Here is a 24,008-nt window from a genome sequence, read left to right on the forward strand (position 1 = left end):
TCCAGGTAAACTAGAACACTAAAGTTTTGGTTAGTAAGAGAGTGACTGGCACAGTAATTGCTATTGCTAACTGCTAGCTTATTGTGAAACCCACATTTGCTAGTTTCATTTTAACTTAACTGCTTTAGGGTCTTCTGGGCTGTGGTTTTGAATGTTTTTTCAATGGTCTGACAGCTAGACATCAGATGTTTTCAAATGTCTAAGCTTTTGTACTTGCTGCTTTTTGAATCCTCATTGAATATACTGTACATCAAAGTCACAAAACAACACAGATTAAATTATATCAAATCAATTATAAAAATTAAAATTATCACATTGAGTGCAACTTCCCTACTTGACACATTTTCACTCTGTCTTCAAAAGATTTTTTTCCCAGCTTTGCACAACACTATTTTGTTTCCCAATCATTAGATGTCTCAGATACCTTCACAGAAGCTATTTTTACTTACACAGTAAAAGAAGTATGAAAAATAAAAAGAAACAGGAACAGGCAGGAAACATTTGACACATAATTTTTCAATAAGTAATCAAAGAACAAGAAAAATCTGTTGACAGGCACATCATTGTCAATTGTCATACAATATTGTTGCCCTTTTACTTTAAAGCACAAACAAAATCTTTAAATATTGAGTGGTGAAAATTGCATCCGACAGAAGTATCCCTTCCTTGATGGATTCAGAAATGTTTTTGCAATTATTTTGTTACAAGATAAAGAATTGTCTGTGGGATTGGTGATGTTAGGGCAGCAAGTAAAATTAGCCAAACTTTCTTATGAATTCATTCAAGGCAGTGGTAGAATGGTGGCACTGTGGCTAAGGATCTGCGCCTGTGGCTGGAAGGTTGCCGGTTCAAATCCTGCGGCCGGCAGAGGAATCCTAATCCATTGGGCCCCTGAGCTAGGCCCTTAACCCCAACTGCTCCAGGGGCACTGTATAAATGGTGTGTCTCATGGAGAGCAAGCTGGTGTATGTGAAAAGACAGATTCCTAATGCAAGAAATTGTATATGGCTAATAAAGTGATCTTATCTCTTAGAGGCTTGTTGTTTTGCATTGGTTCAGCAGGCACAGAGTGAGGTGGTTTTTAATGTCTGTCTATAGGGGTGTGTGATAAGGACTAAGCAGGGGGAGACTAGGGCTTGTTAAAATCCTGAAGAGAATCACTGTGTTTCTGTTTCACCTGTGCTACTCCTTCCACTGTTATCCTTGATTTCCAGGTAGTACTACTGTGTGCTTGGCTAAAACTTCAATCAATAAACATCACTTAAAACAACAGGCTGGTATTGACTCTGTGTGCCAGCCCAATCCCCTGCAGTAAGGGAACGTAAATAAAGCATTGCTTTAGTAGTTTGTGTGCACAGAGTGACAGTGTGGTGCAAGGACTTAATACATCACAGTGGCAATTGGCTTTGATATACAGTATTTGTTAAGCATTTTTGCTTGTTTTAAGTGATCTGAGAAAAAAAAGACACTTGCACCCAGTGTATTGCAGTATGACAAAGCATCCTGAAAAGCAGATCTGCACACAAAGGCGTTTAATCTACTTTCAAAAGCTTTATAAGTCAAGATATCTCCAGATAGCAACCTTTGATCACCATTGACAGTTAGTCTACCTCTCCTTTTTGTTAGCAAAAAAAAAAACTCTCCTATCCCTACACTAACAGTGCCATTTAGACAGAATTACTCTTAAGCACACAGGCTTCTCACCAGGAAATATAATTCGAAGCAAATGAGGCATGCAGCCCGCTGAGATGCAGACGTTACAGTGCATAAAGCCCAGAACATTTTTTCTGTACTTTGCAGAAAGTGGGTGCAATAAAGAAAGTTCCAGGGGCTGACAGCAGCAAAAAGTGGATTGAAAGCACTATAGCTATTGGTGGGGGGATAAGGCAAGAAATTGGTGCCCCTTTTGGGAAAGATATTTACCCTGGTTGCGTCACCGTTTTCAATACAATATGCGCTCATGCGTTAGAAAAGCAAGATGCGCTAAAGTTTAAGGTCTTTTTTTTTTTTTTGGCCCTGCAGTGTTTCTTGCTTAGAATATTTTTCATCAAATTTATTATTGAGTTTATTGAACCAAAAGTTTGTGTCTGAAAGGCTATAATCTTGCAAAGGATTCACAGTAACAGCGCAGAATGTCTTCTCATAAAGACTGAAATGCAATTCCTGCCTTTGAAATGATTTAAGTAAATAAAATAACTCACGTTCATAAAATGTGTATGTTCTTCCTATTATTGCAGCTCTTCTCACACAGCCTTATGATAATTTACATTATATTATTCATATTGTACTCTCTGGGCATAATAAAACATATTTTTAATTATCTCTTGCTGTTTCACAGTGCAGACCAGTTGACTGTCTCAAATAACTTTTAATTCTTTTTTTGATGTATACCATGACCCTGAAAGACGTTCCTTGTAAGACATACATTATATGCCCATTTTACCGACAGGAGTTAGCAATAATGTCCCAAACTCACAATGATAAGCCATAATAATCATAGGTGAGACAAATGTCTGTGGGATTGGTGTCTTTGACTTTACATTTGAAAAAAGCAAATTAGAAGTCTGTTTTTATTGTTCAACCTTTCAGTAATAGGTAATCGATATTAATTCCCATAATTCATTTGACAATGTATCTGAGAAATACTATGGAACAAGATAGTACAAAAATAATGTTGTCAATATATTCAATGGTACAATACACAAGTGATACCTAAGAAATATGAATACATCAATGACAGATTTACCTTGCTTATCTTAGAAAATATATATTTTGTATACAATTTACCATATTGAAATATTAGTTTTTACTATTTGTACTATGAGTCCTATTATACATTCCTCCATGAACATTATCAGAAGTATACTGGATAATTCCAAGTTGTTAGGTTTTTGTGCCTCTCAGATTACACCACGGAGGCCTTAATATTTTGCTGTCACTCTAAAAGAATACAGGAGCTGATCAAGCAGTTTTGGTGAGATACTTGGAGACCAGTTGGCCTAAGAGGTGAAACTTGATTTGTTATTCCTTCCAGCATGCTGGAGGATCAGCATCTTCTGGCAGGTTTGGTTGGTTTAAGTGACTGGTGGTTTCATCAAAATCTGCTCACCTCACTTACCCTGGTTGGTGTGGAGCGGCAGGTCATGAAAATAAGTCTTAAACTTCTTTTATTGAAGGCAGTGTCGAATCCCTTGCCATCACAGCTAATCTTGGAAACCTTGTTACTTAAGTTGCCTGATACATTGTGTCTATTCATTCATGCATCAATGCAATCAGAAATTCTTGTCCGTCTGGAAATGCTGCAGTGCCTCAACCTTGAGAAGACATTTCTACAAGAAAGACATGGTTATTATGGTTATTAAGTCCTGGTGTTAGTTTTCATTTAATGTGTCACAGCTTGATATGGATGACACACATGTAATACTGTAACTGTGATCAGATCACAGTGATTACTTATCTCCCTGAACCTTGTCAGTTTAGATATAGTGAGGTTTTAATTTACTATAACAATCACATATTGTAACAGTAAATTGTGAGAGTTATTGATGACTTTTAGTAACCAATCAAATCATTTACAGTCACATGCACAGATTCTAAATATACAATATATTATTTATATAATACAAAACCAAAACAGACATAATAAACAGTAAATGTAATAGAATATATATCAGTGAAACAATCAGCTGTGAAACAAATGTCTGATTGTTTGCTCAGGAACTACAAAGGTCAGAGCTAATAACTTCAGAGCTGAAATACGCATCCACTATAACATGTTACAGTCTAGTTCGTAGGTTCTATTAGTCTCGTATGATTAAATCACTTTATTCTCAGATATGAGTAAATATGCATTTACTATTGTGAACTAAACATTAAACGTGCATTTGGAATAACACTTCAGCTGTTGAGAATTATAATATGATTAATGAGGTTTATACTCAGAAAATCCATTTTCCACAGTGAGTTCAATGTCCCGCTGCTAAGACAGACCTTGTTTGAATTGATCTGTGGTCTGACTTGCAGATGTTCTGTGCGGGAGAGTCCTGGTGCAGACAGAGGAGAAAGAAGGAGTTTTGCCTTGCTTTGCTAAGCATCTTGTATTGGAATTACACAGTTCTGCCGAAGTAGCACATTCCTGACTTCAGTCTGTGCACAGTTTGTCTTCTTGGGGTCCGGTTGCAAAAGTAGACAAAACAGCAACTTGGTTCATCCTAGCTGTAGCTGTGTTCAGAATATGCTTGGATATTCTGGATGTTAACAAAAAGAAAGAATGTAACTGTCTTATTTTGTTGGTCAGGCGAAAATAACAATGGGTTTGCGAACAGAAGATTTTTTCTTTTTCAGAGAGAATATCTCAGACAGAATTCTGTACTGACTCACTCTCTTGTTCTGGCTTTTTGGAGAAAAGTCTTGACTTGGACTGCTTGCAGTTACATGGCTAGAAAAGTCAGATAGCCAATTTAATTGGAAAGATTAGAAGAGCCAGTAGGCTAACGAGCAAAAAATGAGTTGGGCCCTTACATTTAAGATACGATATGGCGATTGGTTGAGATCCTATCAGGTATAATTCTTGTACAGTACCTCATTGGAGGATCTACCTTTTTATGATTGACTATGGCCTGTAACTTTAAGATAATGCCCAGATGTACTTGTACACTGGCTAGAGCCTAACTGCGTTATATATCATTACACTGTTCAGCTTTGATACAGCTTTACGATTTCTCTTATCAGAGTGTCCTCTTAGCCACATTCCTCTGCATTTAGACAGAGGCCCAAGCTACCTTGGTCAAGGCACGCAAAGATTCTTAAAAGTTTTTAATGACATTTTATTCTAACTGAAATAGTAGGCCTGGTCTCTACATCAGCAACAACCTCATGTGGCTGCAGTATTTTACTTACTGTAGTTAATCTTGTAATCTTGGCCTGTCGTGAACTTCCAATTGAGATAACATGACAAATGCCTTCAGTACTGAAAGGCAAAACCAAAAAAACAAACAGAACGCATTTTAGTGACCCATGATCATGATAAATGGCCTCATATCTCTGCTCAACCACACATCTATGGTCTAGGGAATGGGCCTGTGTTTGTGCTCGCCAATGACTGTGATCAAATCCCAAGAGGGGCAGATCAAAGAGACATGCATTACGTACTGTATATAGCCTACTGGCAACCATATTGACATTAACATATTATTTTTTATTACAATGTTATCTTTTTAATTTAAGTTTATAGAATTTTATTAGTATTTTTCATTCTTTTTATAAAGCCATATTTCAAAACATTTTTGGTTTAAAAAAATACTGAAAGCTGTTTAACTCGATCAAGGCACTTTTTTTTAGCCTCATCTAGAATTAGCTTTTAGGAGTGCACTATATTATCTTCGCAAACAGTTTGCTCATGGTTTCTGAGGAAATGTGTTGTTGAATATTTGAGCATGCAACAATGGAATGCAATATCCATTCACTATCTGTCCCATTCAGTTCCTGACAATCTACAGTGTTAGATTACAGTACAGTGTTCAGTGCAGCAGAGTACAAGGCTCCGTGTCCTGTTCTGTATTGTGTTAGTCAAGTCAATTTTTAAGGTATTCAGGAGAAGTGAGCAAAGTTCTTTTGCAGAAATTAAAACAAGCAGTCAGTGAGCTCCGGTACAAATTAAGCACCTTATAACAATAACAAATTAACAAAGATATTATCAGGGTAATGGTTAAAACGTTACAGTAGCTGACGTGTTATTGAACAGACATGACATAGGTAAATTCATGATACTGATCAACGTTTGTCATCAACAGGGTTGTACTGTGAAAATAACAAACCAGTTTGTGGACGCAGCTGGAAACAATAGAGTAAATGCCCCTGTGGTCCATGATTTGCACCAGTTTTTTTATGTTGTGTATTGTGGGTTTTTGACCAGCTCCTCATATCCCACAAAATCTCTAGAAACATAGAAGTATATACTCAATGTGTTTTATGGAGTTACAGCATGTGTGTGAAGTGGTGACACTTTGCTGACGACATTTGACAGAGATGTTTTTCCATCATAATGTATGAGGGTTGTTTGACATGTACACTATTTCCTTTAACTTACAATTTCCATCACTTTCATTGTCAAGGTTATTTTCTTTTGTGTGAGATTGCGACTTGGGGATTTTAAATTCTGCAGGAACTGGCAGAGATCCCACACAGGGGGCACTTTAAATATTAAAGCTCTGCGACACCTTTAGAGAACTGTCCAATGGACAAGCAACACAACAGGGCCCATGATGCTCTCTGAAAATACGAAACGGGCAGATGATATCCCCTCATTGGAGGGCATTATCATTTTAGCATTATCATTATCCTGGGGTCCTTGCACTGGCTTCCGGTCAAATTCCGCATAGACTTTAAAATCCTCATGCTCACCTATAAGGCTCTACATGGCTTGGCACCTCAATACCTGTCTGAACTATTATCGCCCTACTCCCCACCTCGCAACCTCCGCTCTTCAAATTCTGCCCTCCTTACTGTCCCCAAAGCCCGTCTACATTGTATGGGCGACAGGGCCTTCTCCTGCTATGCCCCCAAGCTCTGGAACTCTTTGCCCAAGGATATCAGAGAGTCACCTTCTCTAAACTCCTTCAAATCCAGACTCAAAACCCTCTTCTTCAGAAAAGCCTTTACTTAACTGGTTCCATTCTTCACCCCTCTGCTCTTCCTAGTACCACCTTCCACGGTCTCCTCTATTGTTATTGTTGTATTGCTGTAATTGTAATTGTGTCTTATCTTGTGTGTTCTTCTTATTTATTGTTGTAGTCTTCTTATTTATTGTTATTGTCATCCTGTAAAGCGCTTTGAGAAGCCACCTTTAAAGGCGCTATATAAAATAAAGTTTATTATTATTATTATTATTATTATCATAGTGATGTGATGAAAATATCTTACACTGAAAACCATGGAGCAAATGACAAAGCTTGGAAGGCAAACCTCTTAATTCCCCAGTAACAAAGAAGTCGGAGCATGAATGTTCAGCGATAAAGGTCATGATGTTTTTGTTTCTATGACAGTGTAGATATGAAGGAATCCATACTGTTCTGGCTTTGACACCAATGTAAAGCTTTATTTGCTGCAGGAACATGGAAACGTCTAGCATGCTAGGACAAACGCATTTCTGTGTGGGAGACTGATGATGGAAAATTGGTATACTTTACCATTAAACAGGCATTGCATTGATTCAGCAATGCAAGCCTTTGTTTCTTTACTAATTGTGCAGTGCGTATATACTGTACAACTAATACACAATATATCATGATTCCAACAGTACATGAGAAAAGCATTTAAGCCACAGGGAGTAGTTTGATACAACACCTAGACATAACAGGAGGATCTGTATACAATTGCAAACTCCAGTTGCAATTTTTGAATTGCAGTGTAATTTCCCTCCAAAGTTAAGAGTTAAGTTGATATTATTCATGCTTTGATTTGCATACTGTAGAAATTATTGGGAAAGATAAATAATAAAGATAAAGAGTATTGGGAAAGATAAATAATTGCTGTGGGATACAATATCAGGGCATTTCTTTACAGCTCATACTTTACAGTCGCATTTAAACAATAGTTGCTTCTTGCAGTAATGCTAAAGATGTCCAAATTACATTTAATATAGAGATAACATGAGACATCCACCACACAACCTAATATTTTTAATAAACACACAGTACTACTAAAAATAATGGAATTTTTAAGTTATTCTACTGGTCATTTATATCTAGGGTATAAGTGAACTGAAAATGTGACATCAGTCCGAAAAAGAAGTACAAGATCAAACTACTGTAAAAGGTGCAGTTTTGTCTGCTTTATTTACAGTGCCTTGCGAAAGTATTCGGCCCCCTTGAACTTTTCAACCTTTTGCCACATTTCAGGCTTCAAACATAAAGATATAAATTTTTTATTTTATGTGAAGAATCACCAACAAGTGGGACACAATTGTGAAGTGGAACGAAATCTATTGGATTTTTGAAACTTTTTTAACTAATAAAAAAATGAAAAGTGGGGCGTGCAAAATTATTCGGCCCCTTTACTTTCAGTGCAGCAAACTCACTCCAGAAGTTCAGCGAGGATCTCTGAATGATCCAATGTTGTCCTAAATGACTGATGGTGATAAATAGAATCCACCTGTGTGTAATCAAGTCTCTGTATAAATGCACCTGCTCTGTGATAGTCTCAAGGTTCTGTTGAAAGCGCAGAGAGCATCATGAAGACCAAGGAACACACCAGGCAGGTCCGTAATACTGTTGTGGAGAAGTTTAAAGCCGGATTTGGATACAAAAAGATTTCCCAAGCTTCAAACATCCCAAGGAGCACTGTGCAAGCGATCATCTTGAAATGGAAGGAGTATCAGACCACTGCAAATCTACCAAGACCTGGCCGTCCCTCTAAACTTTCAGCTCAGACAAGGAGAAGACTGATCAGAGATGCAGCCAAGATGCCCATGATCACTCTGGATGAACTGCAGAGAACTACAGCTGAGGTGGGAGAGTCTGTCCATAGGACAACAATCAGTCTTACACTGCACAAATCTGGCCTTTATGGAAGAGTGGCAAGAAGAAAGCCATTTCTCAAAGATATCCATAAAAAGTCTCGTCTAAAGTTTGCCACAAGCCACCTGGGAGACACCCCAAACATGTGGAAGAAGGTGCTCTGGTCAGATGAAACCAAAATCGAACTTTTTGGCCACAATGCAAAATGATATGTTTGGCGTAAAAGCAACACAGCTCATCACCCTCAACACACCATCCCCACTGTCAAACATGGTGGTGGCAGCATCATGGTTTGGGCCTGCTTTTCTTCAGCAGGGACAGGGAAGATGGTTAAAATTGAGGGGAAGATGGATGTAGCCAAATACAGGACCATTCTGGATGAAAACCTGTTGGAGTCTGCAAAAGACCTGAAACTGGGACGGAGATTTATCTTCCAACAAGACAATGATCCCAAACATACAGCAAAATCTACAAAGGAATGGTTCACAAATAAACGTATCCAGGTGTTTGAATGGCCAAGTCAAAGTCCAGACCTGAATCCAATCGAGAATCTGTGGAAAGAGCTGAAAACTGCTGTTCACAAACGCTCTCCATCCAACCTCACTGAGCTCGAGCTGTTTTGCAAGGAAGAATGGGCAAGAATTTCAGTCTCTCGATGTGCAAAACTGATAGAGACATACCCCAAGCGACTTGCAGCTGTAATCGCAGCAAAAGGTGGCTCTACAAAGTATTAACGCAAGGGGGCCGAATAATTTTGCACGCCCCACTTTTCATTTTTTTATTAGTTAAAAAAGTTTCAAAAATCCAATAGATTTCGTTCCACTTCACAATTGTGTCCCACTTGTTGGTGATTCTTCACATAAAATAAAAAAATTATATCTTTATGTTTGAAGCCTGAAATGTGGCAAAAGGTTGAAAAGTTCAAGGGGGCCGAATACTTTCGCAAGGCACTGTATGTGGTATATTGTGCAGTGTTAATTAAAACATATTTGTTTCAATACACAGTATACTCTGAACTCAACAAATCTGATTTGATCTTGACTTGCAGTGGATATAAAATTCATTGGCTTTCAGGCCAATTGGTCAGCCTGTTGGTCAGCTGGTTTAACTGCCTGAGCTTTTCACCCAGCAAAGATTTTAGTGACAAGAAACGCCTGTCTCTTCGTGGTGAATGGATGTAGGGGTGAAATGAATGTGATTCGAGGAAGAGCATTTGAAAAACATCTTACGGTGAAAAGCCATTAGCTGTTTTTGTAAAGAATGACATGCGGTTTTTGACACCATTATCAATGGCTACCACTTCATTGTACCCAAAAGAAAATGATGGTTGAAGAACTGTGAGTGCTGAAAAAGTCATTTAACTGACTTTAAATGAGAGCAATCTGCTAGTTTTTAGCTGGGATTTTTGTTTTAAACACTGTTAGGCTGGTGGCATTTTTGAGAAGATAAAAGAACTTACTCAAGAATTTCATGTTCAAACACAACTTACCTGCTACTGACTCAGAAAAGTCAAAGTGGGAGATTCAGCAGTTCTGAAATAAGTAAGAGATAATTTACTGCTGCAGTTTCTTCTTCCCAAATGATGTTGATTTTATTGGGACCTGGTTGTCCAAAACCCTATCAACCACAAAGTTAAACTGCAATGTGTGGAGTAAATTTAAAGCATCAAAAGATCCTTGGATCAAATCACAGCTAGGTCATTTGCACATTAGGCTTGTCCTGTGTTTTTTCCTATTATTACCAAGAATGAGAAATATTAAGTACAATTTGGGCCAGAATAAAAATTGTGTGTTTTCCAGTGGATTATCTGAAAAATAAAATAATGGAAATGAAGTTAGAGATGGCTTGTTACTTCATCGTTTGGACACTTTAGTTTTAATACCTCATTGCTAATTGCTGGAAACAATTAGTAACATAATAGATTTTTATGTGTGTCGCAAAAGGGCTCTCTGCAGTTACCTGATGACTTTTCAGATGTTTTCTTTGAGTTGGTCTTTCTTCATTGTCACCAAGGAAACAATCAGAGTTTCTTGAGTGCCTTTTGCTTGAACTTCAGTCTGTTTTTAGCTGTGTGTGGGATGAAACTCTGAGCTCTGTATTATAGTGCTTTAAAAGGGGGCCTATTTATACCTGTGCAAAGTATTTAAAAAAGTTTACTATGTGTATAATAGCTGCAACAATGTACACGAGTATTAATGATATTTTTATAGAACTTCTTGCCTTCTTTCTGTAAGAACATGGTTGAAAGAACACTGAATATGGATTTTACATGTGCAGTGAACAGTCAGATTTCTGATGATTTAAGAGACGGATGTTATAAAGCACAGTTGAAAATTGTACTAAAATCTCAAGGGCTCTGCAGGAGGTGATCCATGTCTTGCTTGTCTGATTGATGATAGTACCTTAAAGGAGCCCAGGCAAGTGCATTTCCACAGCCTCTCCTGCTAGATGATTCCATGCAATTAATACATCTATTCCAAGCAATCGAAATGAACTGCATTTCCATTTGTTTTCTGCTGGTCACCATTTCATCTGTTCACCACTCTCTCCTTGGCCAGAGCTTCGAAACCCACCACGACAAGACCGTGAGCGTCGCTCACATGGCGCGGGCAGGTGGCGGCGTGTGGATGGCGTTCTCCGAGGGCTCATTCATCCGTCTGTTTCACACTGAGACTCTGGAGCACCTCCAGGACATCAACATCTCAACCCGCTCCACTTTCCTCAGTCCAGGCAAGTCCATTTCTGATCAGGCCCTGCAGCAGACCTTCAGTTCAGCACAATACAGACACGATCCCACATAATCCTGTGATTATCATGCCTTTATTCATTGTCCTGCACTCTCAAGTACTTTGTTATACAGTGGAACTTGTCAATCTGCAGCTCTGTAAAGAGATCACGGTCCCACACAAGCTTTGCTGCCACACTTGGGTTTTAAAATTAAATCGCAGATGCAACTCTTAACCGTTAAAGCCATTTTTTATTCTTAAAACATGATCTTCCCAATAAATGAAGCCCCACTGTCTGGTGTGATCCTGTCTGTCCCTAGTCACGCCCGGACTGGCAGGAGCTCCCGGCCCATGGTGGCCACAGGAGACCACGTCTGTTCTCCATCATCTGATTAATCAGACCAGATTCTCTATATAACACCAGAACCACCATGGGGAAGGTGCTCTGTTGTTTGGGCTGCCGAGCCACTGCTGTGCTCAGCCTAGGCTTCTGACACACTACCTGCAACCAGATTATTGAGAAGAGAAAACCCCATCTCTGTGTCTTGATCCTGACTTCCAGAACTTGCCTGACCCCCGTCCTGCTGCCACCTCCCTGTGGCGTCCTCTGCTGTCGAATCCAGTCCTATCCTCTTATTCTCCGAATCTTCCCAGTCCTTTTTTTTCCGACAAACTCGGTCAGCCTCCGGAAATCACCGAGCTCCTGCAGCTGGGTTGAGTGCGTGCCTGTGAGACATGCTTATTCGTAAAAACTGACCATGTCATTACAGCCCTTTACTGTAGCACATTTTGTGAATCTCAGAGACAGTGAAAGCAAGTAAAGTCAACTCTTAAATGCATTGTGGACACATGTACTGTATATGAAAATATCATCTGTGGTGACCGAAATCTTTTGTTTCTGAAAAGATGTGGATTGATGATGTTTTTCCGGAGTGGAGGTTGTGACAATGTTTTTCTTTAGACAGAGCTAAGTGCAAGGACAGAGCTCCAAAGTTTTGCACAGAATCATCTGGCAAAATTCAGTCAGCCTCTAAAATGTATATGCAAGAAAGCAGGTAATAGTAAATTAATTTGAAGGAAGAAATCTGCAAAATCTATCAAAAAAAGAAAAAGATTTTGTGATTAGCTTTCCTCTTTATTTAGGATTTTTGCAAAATCTGCCTATTGTACATTGTCCAGTACAACAAAAAAGGGTAAGTGATTGATAAGTACTGTGGATCGGAAGTATAGGTGATCCAACATTTTAGCAAATCAGTGAAGTTAGCAGCTAGGAGTGTCAGGTCTCATGCCCCATTGTGTTGAAGGAGAACATTAGTACTTCAGCGTGAGGTGTATAAGAGTCTCTACTTTCACTTTGTAATTCCCTGTGCTGCTAAGGCAGTCCTGACACCTTTCAGCATTGCTTCTGAATTCTCTGCATGTTCTAGGAGTCATACTTACATCTTACCACTAAGTCAGACCTGGCTCATTGCATGTGCAAATGTGTAAGGGTAACCCTGTGGCTACAGTGAGGAGAGGGACAAAAGGTATCACACAAATTAGCAAGGACACACATACTTTTTAATGAGAGCTGCACCAGGCCAGCAATTAAGGCCTACATCCTCCTTCACAGGACGGCTCTGCTTTTCCTGTTCAAGCTGGTCCCTGCGGTCAGACCTAAGGGATTTGACGAGAATAAGTATGAATCTAACAACTGCTCGTGACACCGGTAATGAACATATAAGGGTATCGAGATTAATTAGTAAAGAGAGCAGCCTTGAAGGAGCGACAAGACACAGGAGAAAGGTTGTATCAGTCGAGGGGTTTGAAGACAGGGTTGCTATGGAAACTGTCTTTTTTTGGGGTGCTTCACCTCGTAAGCAGGTGTACCTGGTGCCAGCACAACGTCAGTAGACACTTCCTCCACCCCGTACATCTTACAGCTGATCATAAATATTTTCGAGGCAAACTGACCTCTGTATCGTGGGTTCTCTGGTTTCTTTGTCTGTATGGATGCTTAAAAAAGTGTGTTCTGGTAGTCAAACATCTCACTATAATCTGGACACTTACAGAGGGATGGGAATGGTGTTAATTTCATTTCCAGGTTTAAAATACATTTTCTATAGATTTTTGATGCTCTAAAGTTGTGAATGCAGGTGCTGTACAACAGTGAGAATTTCACTGCTGCATAAATCGCAGATTTATAGATTAGAGATCAAGTGATCTATAATTTCTATCATCTTAGTCTCTAGAGATAGCAGCAACTCCACTGAAAGTTTGAAAATGATCAGTTAATAGAAGCTGTAAAGTATATCTTAAGCACTCTCGTTTTTTCTATATTTCACATTATTTCAAAGAACCAACTCTGAAAAGCTTTGATCCAGCCAAAGTATTTCACAGAACTTTCCAGCATTCTTACTATGGCAGAATAATTAATGTGACAGACTTTTACTATGGCTTCAGAACATTTCAAAGAAAATCTAAACTTAAACCTTCCACCTCAGGACATTTGCACTCAAAGAACTTGAATTCAAATGTGGTTGTTTATCTAAATACCTCTGTAAGTATGTCCCAGTTTGATTAGGTTCATTCTTGATTTTCTCCCTCCAGAAAAGAGGCATTAACAGCCTGTCACAAGGGGTGTGGATCAGGAAGAGAAGAGCAGGGACATTATAGCTGAGGCAGAAACAGTCATGGGGGAATCAGGATTGTCAGAGAAATCATGAGCTACAGACCTCAAACTGCAGCAGGCTTGAAACCCATGAACTGGCACCTCAGCCCAGTAGTGCTTTTGAGACATTATGGAACTCATTACCACTTTATTAGGCATTCAAGCTCGGTACATTGTTTTAGAAAACATATTTTTTTAATTTAGCTTTTAGTTTAAATGGTTCTTTGTTCTTTCTGTTTATCTTTTTTTTATTGATCTTTTATGGTTTTTATTTTATTACAACTTTCCTCATTTTTATTTGTTTCTTTTTCACGCATACAGTACATTGACATTTATGTTGTTTTACTGTGATTTCCTTTACAACTGAAAGTATATCTCTCAATTTTAAGATTTTATTTTTATGCTTGGTATGTAAAGCATTTTGAGCTGCTCTTTGTATGAAGGGTGCTCTAGAAATAAAGTGTATTATTATTATTATTATTATTATTATTATTATTATTATTATTATTATTATTATTAAATAGAGTATACAAAGAGACAGACCTCTTCAGTGGTACAAGCCTCAAGCCCTGTAACAATTTAATGAACTACAGGACTGCTCCTGTGCTCTTAAAGTGTGCCTTTAACTGTTTGTTCCCTCTAGAAAAAAACTCTAAAGAAAGTGAAAGAACAACATGGCTCTTGAGGGTTTTGACTGCTTTTGACAGAGACAGCTAAAGAAACCATGCATACATAAAGAGCCAAATAAAATGGGAATATGAATTCCTTGGTTTTAGGAATATGTTTGGAACTCAAGGTGTCATGTGAGGATTAACCAATAGACGTTGCAAAAAACATCCACTGTAGAGAGATGAAATAAATCCATTGACAACAGCAGAAGTTACTGCTTGCATGATGTTGAAAGTGAATGTAGATTATTGTTAATCACCACAAATTGTTTCCCCAAGCACATGACTGTGAGCCAGAGTGGTGCAAAGCTGTACCTTCTCTTTAGATAATTAGATAATCATTCAGCTTTGGACCACAGGGACCATAGCTGACCTAGACTGTACAGTGCGCTTGAATGCGTGCCAAGACATAGCAGGCAGCAGCAATTCCTTCCTTGCCAGACTGAATTTTTAAAAATATCTACTTTATGGGAGGGAGACAATGCAGTAAAAATATAAGAACTGCTGGCAGGAGTGACCCTGTAGGCATGTTCCTCTGGATTTGGAGGTCAAAGAAAATTGTAACTACTGGCTTTGTTTACATTTATAAGATAAGGGAAGAAAATATAAAAAGCAAAACTTCAGCCTAACATTGTATGGAAAATATTTTAGAGTGGAATAAAAAATATATGAAGCAGAGGCTTTCACTTAGTCTTCTGACATACCTCAATATCATAAACTGCTAATGTTTCGAAGATAATCTAACAGTCTTAATTTTGGGGCAAAGAAGTTCCATACAATATACATTTTATCCACCAATAATGTAAAACATGCAGACTTTTTACCTCTAAAACATTTTAGGGGTATAGAAAACCAATTTCAATAGCTAATAGGTTTGATAACTGTTTGATCTGAATATAAATTGATCAGCAGTGTGTGTAATATATTTTGAGCCATATCTAGAATTTTATTTCAAACAAAACATCTTCAGGTCTACCCATGGGAAAGGGAAGAAAGCAAAGGTGAAAAAGAAACAGTATTTATCTTGTCAATCCTGTGATTCTCATGCAAGGATTCATGTGCAGGCATTTATTGTGAGCACCTTGACTGCACTGTTTTCACTTTTTGGTGACTCGTGCCAGCCACGAATAAACAGAATGATCTGCAAAAGGCATTCATCATGTTTGAGAAACCATCCCAGCACTTCTGGTGCTCTGCATTGACCATTTCCCCTTCTGGGCAGAGTATAGCAGGTGTTTCATTGCCTATTGCCACTAACAAAGATTCAGTCATTCAGTTGGCGTACAAGGGGCAATTCCCCATGTGCATCGCTGTGAAATTAATGAATGTGTTCACATAAATCAATTAGATAAACATTAATTTTGCAAGCAAATCATGTAACATTTGACTGTGTAATTTGCATCCATGCATGAACCAGCATTTTGCCCTGTTCAGGTTTCCTGTCTTGAAATTTGCTGCACAGAATCTCAGAATGCTGGCTATTCTTTAGACATTCACATTATCCAGACCTCGGGAGATAGTGGGATGTAGTGTGTGAAGGGTATGAATTCAAAACGCTCAACAAGAAACCCCTTGTGACCCTTCTGCAGTATAGACATGCTGTTGATGTGTAATCAAATGGTTCCTCAGCATAGAGAGCACTAATTGCTTTTTTTCTTGTGCATAAAATAAAAAAAGAAACAGAAAAACGGCCCTACAGTAATTGCTTTGTTAAATGATGTCAATCCACTGAAGTGAAAAGAATTCAGAATGCTCTCAGAAGTGTAATCAGCACGATGTTTTAGGAGGCAAAAAATGCTCAGTGTAGTTACATGAAATAAACAATGCAATATAGCTAGATTTTATCAAGCGTTTTCATGATTGTTGTGGAAACCATCAATCCGAGCAGGAACAGTTGATAGGAATTGATGAGCACACAAGCAATTGGATATGTAATGAGTAACAAATGAAATAACAGTGGATGTAAAAAGTGAATGGCACAAACCTGGTATATAAAACTCACTATGACTTTGCCCCTCTAACCTGCAGGCCAGAAAAGTGTGCGTGTCACCAGCCTCCTGATCTGCCAGGGTCTGCTGTGGGTGGGTACTACCCAGGGCATCATCATCACGCTGCCTGTGCCCAAATTGGAGGGTATCCCCAAAATAACAGGTAAACCGTGACCCTTGCTGGAAGCTTTTGGAAACTGAAGCAAAAACACTCTGCTATAGTGTCCCATATGCAGTATTGTGCAATATTGTCCTAGCAGTCTCCTCCCACTGTTCAAAGATATACAGTACTGGTATGTTAAATGGTTTCTAGGAAAATTGGCCTTGGTGTGAGTGGTAGCCCTGTGATGGACTGGCATCCCATCCAGGACATTGCTTTCTGCGAAAGGCTTCAGCTCCCCTGTGACCATGTATTGGATGATTGGCTTAGAAAATGGATGGATGTAGCTAAACACAGAACATCTCGTGCATCATAAGCTCTCTTGATAGAAAATAATGTTACTTTTACTGTAATCCTTATTAGGATGAAATACTGTAGCTGTGGATGGATGGATTACTTGGTGCCTAGTACTGGTAATAGATAATAATGAGATGGCCTTCAGATGTCGATGCAATGGGGGACATGTGTGAAACCCCGTCACCTCTGCTATCGCCCCTGCAGGCAAAGGGATGACCTCTCTGAATGCACACTGTGGACCTGTGGACTTCCTGGTGGCCACTTCCAGCACGCTGTCGCCAGAGCTGCTCAAAAAGGACTCCATGGAGGACGGCCAAGACGCGGCCAGCGGAGCAGAGGACAAGAGCGACTCCTCTTCCCAGGAGTCCCTGCACCAGGCCCACTCCTCCTCTTTCAGGGAGGCCAGGGGCAGGGGTCTCCTCTTGCGGTACCGCTTACGCTCCACCTCCCAGCTGCCCGGCAAGCCACTGACAGCCAAGGCCGAGGGGGCCTCCGACTCCTCGCTGGAGTCCCTGGAGCACAGCCTGGAAGACGGCTCCATCTACGAGCTGACGGACGACCCCGAGGTGTGGGTGCGGGGACGGTCCTCGGCCCGGGAAGGCGGGAGGAAGGAGAAAGTCACCTCGGCCGCCGTCATCTCCGGCGGGAGGGGGTTCCGCCGGCTGGGGGGCGTAGGGACAGCGGCCGCCAGCACTGAGTCATCTGAGAGCACGCTTATGGTCTGGCAGCTCCCGCTCACTGTCTGAGTCGAGAAGGACAAGGTGGCATCTGCGAGTCGCGGCTTGAGAGTGGCCAAATCGTGCTGGGCCCTGATTTCCAGCACTCCCTCCATTAAACAATCAGAGAGAGCATTCTACATTGGGTAAGAGTGGGTAGAGTTACAGGATCTCTGCCGTTCCTGCGACTGCTTTCCAATGCGCCAGTGTGGTCATTATCCAGTCAGGAGACTGTCAGCAAGGGAAATGATGTCTCACTGAGGGTCATGCACAGGTTGTCCAGGGGCTTAACTGCTGTCAAAGCATCAATACGTTACACCCGGCTCCACTCCTGTGTGCCGTAAAAGAAATGCTTCATGTTGAAGAGAAGGCACACACCCTACCCTCTACCGGAAGAGTAAGAGATATTATGCCTTTTATAATGATGTCATGGTGCAAGAGGTTAAAGAGCAATGCGAAAGAATGGCCAACGTTATCAATGTATCTCAACTTTTAAACAGCGTCATGATAAAACAAGAATTGCTCTGCTCAGAAACTATTTATGAGAATTCCATCCTGACCTCCAGTGGCAATTCAGACTTTCTGAATTCCGACATTCTGAGCCTCCATCTTTTGGGAATCTTCTCCAGGTATCCTATCCTTTTTCTCTTCTGATTTAGTTGGATCACGGACCTGTCAGTCTGTGAAAGCCAGCACGATGTTATACTGTAGTTAAATCCCTTTTTGTCATTCGGTTTTTGCAAAGCCAACATCTCTGGAAGAAAGCAAACACAAAGCAAATCAGGTTTAATGGTACTGTGTGTCTTACTAATAATCTATTATTTTTGCACTTTGGACTCATTCCGCCAAGCTAAGAATACATATCTCTTGGTTGCAATGTGGTTTGAATTCAGCCTTTTGGCTGCAGTATTTTAAGTTCCCTAAGATAAGTTTGAACAACGTGTTGTATACAAAAAAAAAAAACAATATCTGAAAATGCCCTTATAGATATGAACAATGCTGGTCTAAAAGCATTAACAAAACAATGATTGCTTTGGCTGTTCCAACAAAGTGTTCTCTGTAAAATGTATAATTGAAACTTTAAACGTTTATCTTTGGCAAAGCAAGTCAATATGATTGTCTTTTCTAGAGATCAGCTACTGACCTGCAATCTCTTGCACTTTTTTTTAAATTGGAAACCAGCAGAGAGAAAACAGGGCAATAATGGTCTTTTCCAGGAAGACGAGGCTATTGCTGAGCTTTGTCTAGGCACTAATCCAGCTTCACATAAAAAATCTTAAATTCCCTTTGAACATTTTGAATAGATGGTATACTTTTCATTTTTTTATCACAAAACTCCCTGCTATTAGTTCTTTAACATTTCAGTTTGTAAAGTGAAATTTCACATAAAGCACTATGGATGTTTTTTTAAAACACTTACTCCCCAAAGTTCCAGACCAACTTGTGAAATGCTCAAATCACGTGCATTTTTCTGCTAGTTAATTCTGTGTCTCGAGTGATATTATGTGTGTTCCACAGGAGTCTCTATTCCTTTAAAAAATACATTGCTGCTCAGAGTTTAGCAAAACACCATTTACTGAGCAACTGACGGAGAGAAGAGTATTGTTCATTTTTATTTCACTCTAATCCCACACACTTTGCATCCCAGAACAGAACACTGTCACCTTCGACAGTATGTATCTACTTCTCTCTCTATATGTATTACTTCACCAGGAAAGCTGTGCAGTAGGGAGGGTGTGTGTTTTGCCTGACCAACAAGGGATACCTGTGCAATAAATATATTTTTTCTCTAAGAAAAGTTATCTTATTCTTCTAATTATTGTAAGGGTTTGAAAAAGTCCTATTACCTTTACACGCCTGTATAGCTGAGTATCTTGTCTTTAATAATTTGTTATAAACATTAATTACTGTAGGATGTTTCCCCCTTTGGTTTCATGACAGACTCCAAATTGCCCTCCTGGGAAAGTATGTGTATTGATAAATTAGAATAAAGTACATATTTTAACCACTGCAGACATTCTGGGGAAACAATGTGGTTTGAACATTTGCTGTAATTAGAAGAAAGTATCTTTGTGTACTAAAAAATCAACATATTTAATATAATAAGTATCCTAAGTATTGAAGAAGGCTGGTTGTCTTATACCATAGCACCCTCCATAGTTGTATGGCTGTCCTAGTGAAAGTTGTGTGTTCCTAGAAGCAAATATTAATACATTTAGGAATCAGAGTAAAGAAAGATTAATAGTACTGTTCTCTCTCCTATTTAATATCCAAGTACATGTTTTTTTCCTAAATTCTGAAACTGCAAGAATGAACAGAAATAGTTTTGATAGCAATAGTTTTTGACACTTACTGATATAACAGGGTCCTCTTTAACCTCAGCACTTTGGTCTCTATTTCATTTCCCTGTAAGAATCACTGAGCAGGGTCTTCCAGAGCAATTTGAATGATCATACAAATATCTTTCAAAACAAGGAATCTTAACCAAATCAACAACAGAACCAATAAACCAAACTACCTATAAATGTGTAAATCCAAAAACATGAGATTTTCTAAATCCAGTTATCAAACAGTAATTGTATCTTGATTTGATTAAGAATAATAAATACCAGTAATGATATTTTGCAGAATAACCTTTTGTGGAACAGCAATGCTTATTAATGATTAAACTAATTAGAAGATAAATGGGCAGAGTTTTAGAAGATGACAGGTCTGAATGGCTTTCTGCTGTGACAACTTACAGTATCACCCAAGTAACATAACATAACATAACATAACATAACATAACATAACATAACATAACATAACATAACATAACATAACATAACATAACATAACATAACATAACATAACATAACATAACATAACATAACATAACATAACATAACATAACATAACATAACTCTCCTCTCCTTTAATCTGTTGTTCATATTGCAGAAAACATTTAGGAGAAATTGACCAAAGGCAGTCATGACTTTAACCAAATAATACAGACAGTACTGTACAGTATGTGAGACCTACACGCATGTCAAAGAAAACCGTCAACATCTTAGCCTTCCAGTCCTGACTGGTAAAGTCCCAGACTGAGTTAGAATGCATGTGACTGCCTTTTTAATTCTGAAATCTGCTTCTCAATTTACTGAGATCACAGTGTTGTTCTTATAAACCCCGCATACCATATTTAGCTATTTCACTTTGCCTGTGAAAGATTTTGCCATTCATAAATGCATACTCCTTTTCTACATTGTAAGGAGTTGCAGGCCTTACCCCTATTAATCAGGTTGTTCATTAAATTGTAGGACCTAGAGTGCATGTCCCGTAATGGGAACACAGACGCCAGTAAACTAACCCTGCAGTTAATACATTCTCAAGGTACAGTATTTTGAAGATTATTTTAAATACATGTGAATTAAAATTACATTTTGTTTACTGATCATTCATTGGTACAACATTGATAGCAATAATTAGATCGGATACATTTTTATCCTAGAAGAGTGTATTGTAAACATTAGCTGTTGGTTAAAGCACTGGGGAAAGTTGGATAAAGAGCAGTAAAGCATGCAGAGGCATGGAAACAATGTGTGATCCAAACAATGGACAGCCATAACAAAGCCAAATAAATACTAAAGATAACCATGGATAAGCTTCATAAATGCCTTTTAAATTATACTATGCCCTATATACATGTAACTATGCCCTACATAAAAGCTTAGAAGATCCACTGTAAAGTAGAAAATGTACATACTTGTTGTACAGGGAAATGTCCAGAGGTCTGTCCGAAGCCTATCCAGAAACTATCTTTCTGAAATAAGCAATGCCCTAGAAAAAATTGAAAACATGCACAAAAGCCTAAAATGATCTGGGGGTTGGGTGATGCTGAAGTATTGTTGAATGAACAAAGTGGTTGTTTATAACTGGTTTAATAGTAATAGGAATTTAAATTGCTGGTACTGTATTACTTGACCTGCTTGGTCACAACATTAATATCCGGGATTAAATTGTCAAGGGTGAATTTGCATTCTCTCAGTGATCACTAGGAATGTGAACACATGGACCTATATCTGAAATTTTGCTCACTTTGGTGGAAAATGATTTTAAATCACTAAAATCAAGCAATCACAAAAAGCAAGACAAAAACCAGAACAGTATAAACAGCATAAATGCAATATTAACAAATTAGCAGGGCATCTGAACCCATTCTTGTAATGTCATGTATTTTTGTTCAGAAATTGTATCAGTAAATAGGTTTTATGGACTTTTTGCACCATAGGGAAACTAAGACTGCCTCTGTGAATTCACTCACAGGCAGTCTACAGAATTTTAAAAGCTGTTTATTCAGCTGAATTGACTGAACAAACAGCTCCATTAACAGTCTATTTATTTATTTTACAATACGCAGATTCATTTTGAGAACAATTCACAGCTCAGGTAAAGGACAAGCTATGGAAGACAAGGCAATGTTGCAAAACGTATTAAGCTGGAGACTGTGGGCTAGATTCACACTAGTCACCCACATTGCTGAAGTGGCACCTTGGCTTCTTTCAAACAGCACCTGCATAAGATCCTTGTGTCATGCGCTCAGTCATGGGCTAGATGGGCTCATGCTGTTTGTAACCTTTGAGGTTTTACTAATTAAGTTTGCAACAAGCACAGCATTTTGGTTGCAGTTGGGATGAACTGTTTCATGAGGGAAGGTGATCATGATTATATTGGACCAGAGGCTGGCTGTACTGCAATAACTTCTCTTGCTCTATCTGAAATACAGGATCCTGTAGGTGTGTGATCCATTTTATAGGAAAATCCCAGCAGTCCTGCTAATCCTCCAGGAACTGTGTGGTTTTATAAGTTTGTGCTCTATCATACCTATAGTATTCTTGTAAAGTTGGTCTATTCAAAGAACTGTAGCTTGAAAACTACATCATGAAGCAATGCAATTTGGAAAGCGTTTATATAGAAGGGAGCTAAGGCGAAATATTGTATAAAGGCTGCAGTTTCAACCCAAGCACTGAGACTGTAATGTATGGAGTGCCACAATATGGATTATTCTGTTCCCCCTGGACAAAGTGTAGAATTTTGCTTTGTCTGGTAGAATGTGACTTAAAAAATGTTTTCTTTGAAAAATAAGCCTTTTATTTCAACTGTGGACTTGTAGACTTACACAGATTCTTAAATGAATTTGTACTGTACAGATATGCTGTATTGTGTTCTATTGTACATTCCATAAAGCTTACTCTAACAGAATGTCTCTTTTGTCTGTACGTGCTTTTCACTGTAAAAAAAATAAATCTAAATTGGTTTATGAACGTACTCATCTTCGGTGTTGTCAAAGTACTGTTCAAGTCCTAACAGCTGTAAGTAGATGAGAACTTCATTAAAGCTCTATGAGACTAAGAGAGCAATATTTAGGAGTTGTATACAGTTTCTGCAACAGTAGAGCATACATGTGTGGCTCTGAACACCCTGTCCCCCCAAACGTTCTGTATTCCAAAACCTGTTTATGTGTCTTTTAGCTTAAGTGGTTAGGCTGAAAAACACCTTTTCACTATGGCAAGCATTGGTAAATGGTAAAACATTTTCAATCGTGATAAATGCATAGCAAAAGCCATAGAAAGGGAATGAATGACTGAATGAACAATATAAAATAGCTGTCGTACTGTATCATGGAGGCTCTTCCATAATGGAGAAATTGTAGTCTGGAAAACTTCATTTCTCCTATTTGACAGCACACTGCACAACACTTCTGATGAAAATGACGAGAATCCACCTGGGATTCAGACTGAGGCTTGGATATAGATCTCAAACAGCCAGAGATATGAGTTTTCCAAAGGGAGCAATTAGAGAAGAAAGCTTCTAACTCTCATGGATTGGGAAGGCATATCGCTTATGCTGCTGCAGTCTGTTTCCTTTAGTGTGCATGACAAGGGATGACATTCCTATTTTCTTCCAGGCATTCCTAGGTCTTGTTGCCCAGAAACTTCTCTGCAGGTGCAGTTGTGTCATCCCTATGAAAAGTTTTTCATATATTTAACAGGAGGCATGGGTGACGTGGTGCCAAAATCAGTGGTTGCATTTACACAGCTTCGGCTTAAAAGATGGTTATTTTAATACATTTCAATAGGCATCTACAGTCAGACTTTGTAGAAAAGCTGTCAGCAAGAACTGCAAGAGGGTACTTAAACTTTTATAATGACACATGCTGTATTGTGTGTTGGAACCTTCTAAAATATGAGCTTTAAATGTTTCAAAAATTCCTAAAAAAAGAATATAGAGATTAAGGAAATAGAATC

The 24,008-nt window shown here is 38.8% G+C and overlaps 1 protein-coding gene across 8 annotated transcripts in view; it reads left to right on the forward strand.

Moving 5' to 3' along the window:
• Positions 1–22,962, forward strand: part of LOC148642010 (rho guanine nucleotide exchange factor 10-like protein) — a 140,922-nt gene extending 117,960 nt beyond the window's left edge. For all 8 annotated transcript variants that reach the window (XM_088617399.1, XM_088617400.1, XM_088617402.1 and 5 more), the window contains 3 exons: positions 11,075–11,246; positions 16,589–16,711; positions 17,210–22,962. In XM_088617399.1, coding sequence (XP_088473525.1) covers positions 11,075–11,246; positions 16,589–16,711; positions 17,210–17,751 — 837 coding nt within the window. In that variant the 3' untranslated portion in view covers positions 17,752–22,962. The remainder of the gene's footprint in view (positions 1–11,074; positions 11,247–16,588; positions 16,712–17,209) is intronic.
• Positions 22,963–24,008: the final 1,046 nt, after the last annotated feature.

The sequence above is a fragment of the Lepisosteus platostomus genome, chromosome 23, assembly GCF_059453375.1.
Source record: "Lepisosteus platostomus isolate fLepPlt1 chromosome 23, fLepPlt1.hap1, whole genome shotgun sequence".
Taxonomy (NCBI): domain Eukaryota; kingdom Metazoa; phylum Chordata; class Actinopteri; order Semionotiformes; family Lepisosteidae; genus Lepisosteus; species Lepisosteus platostomus.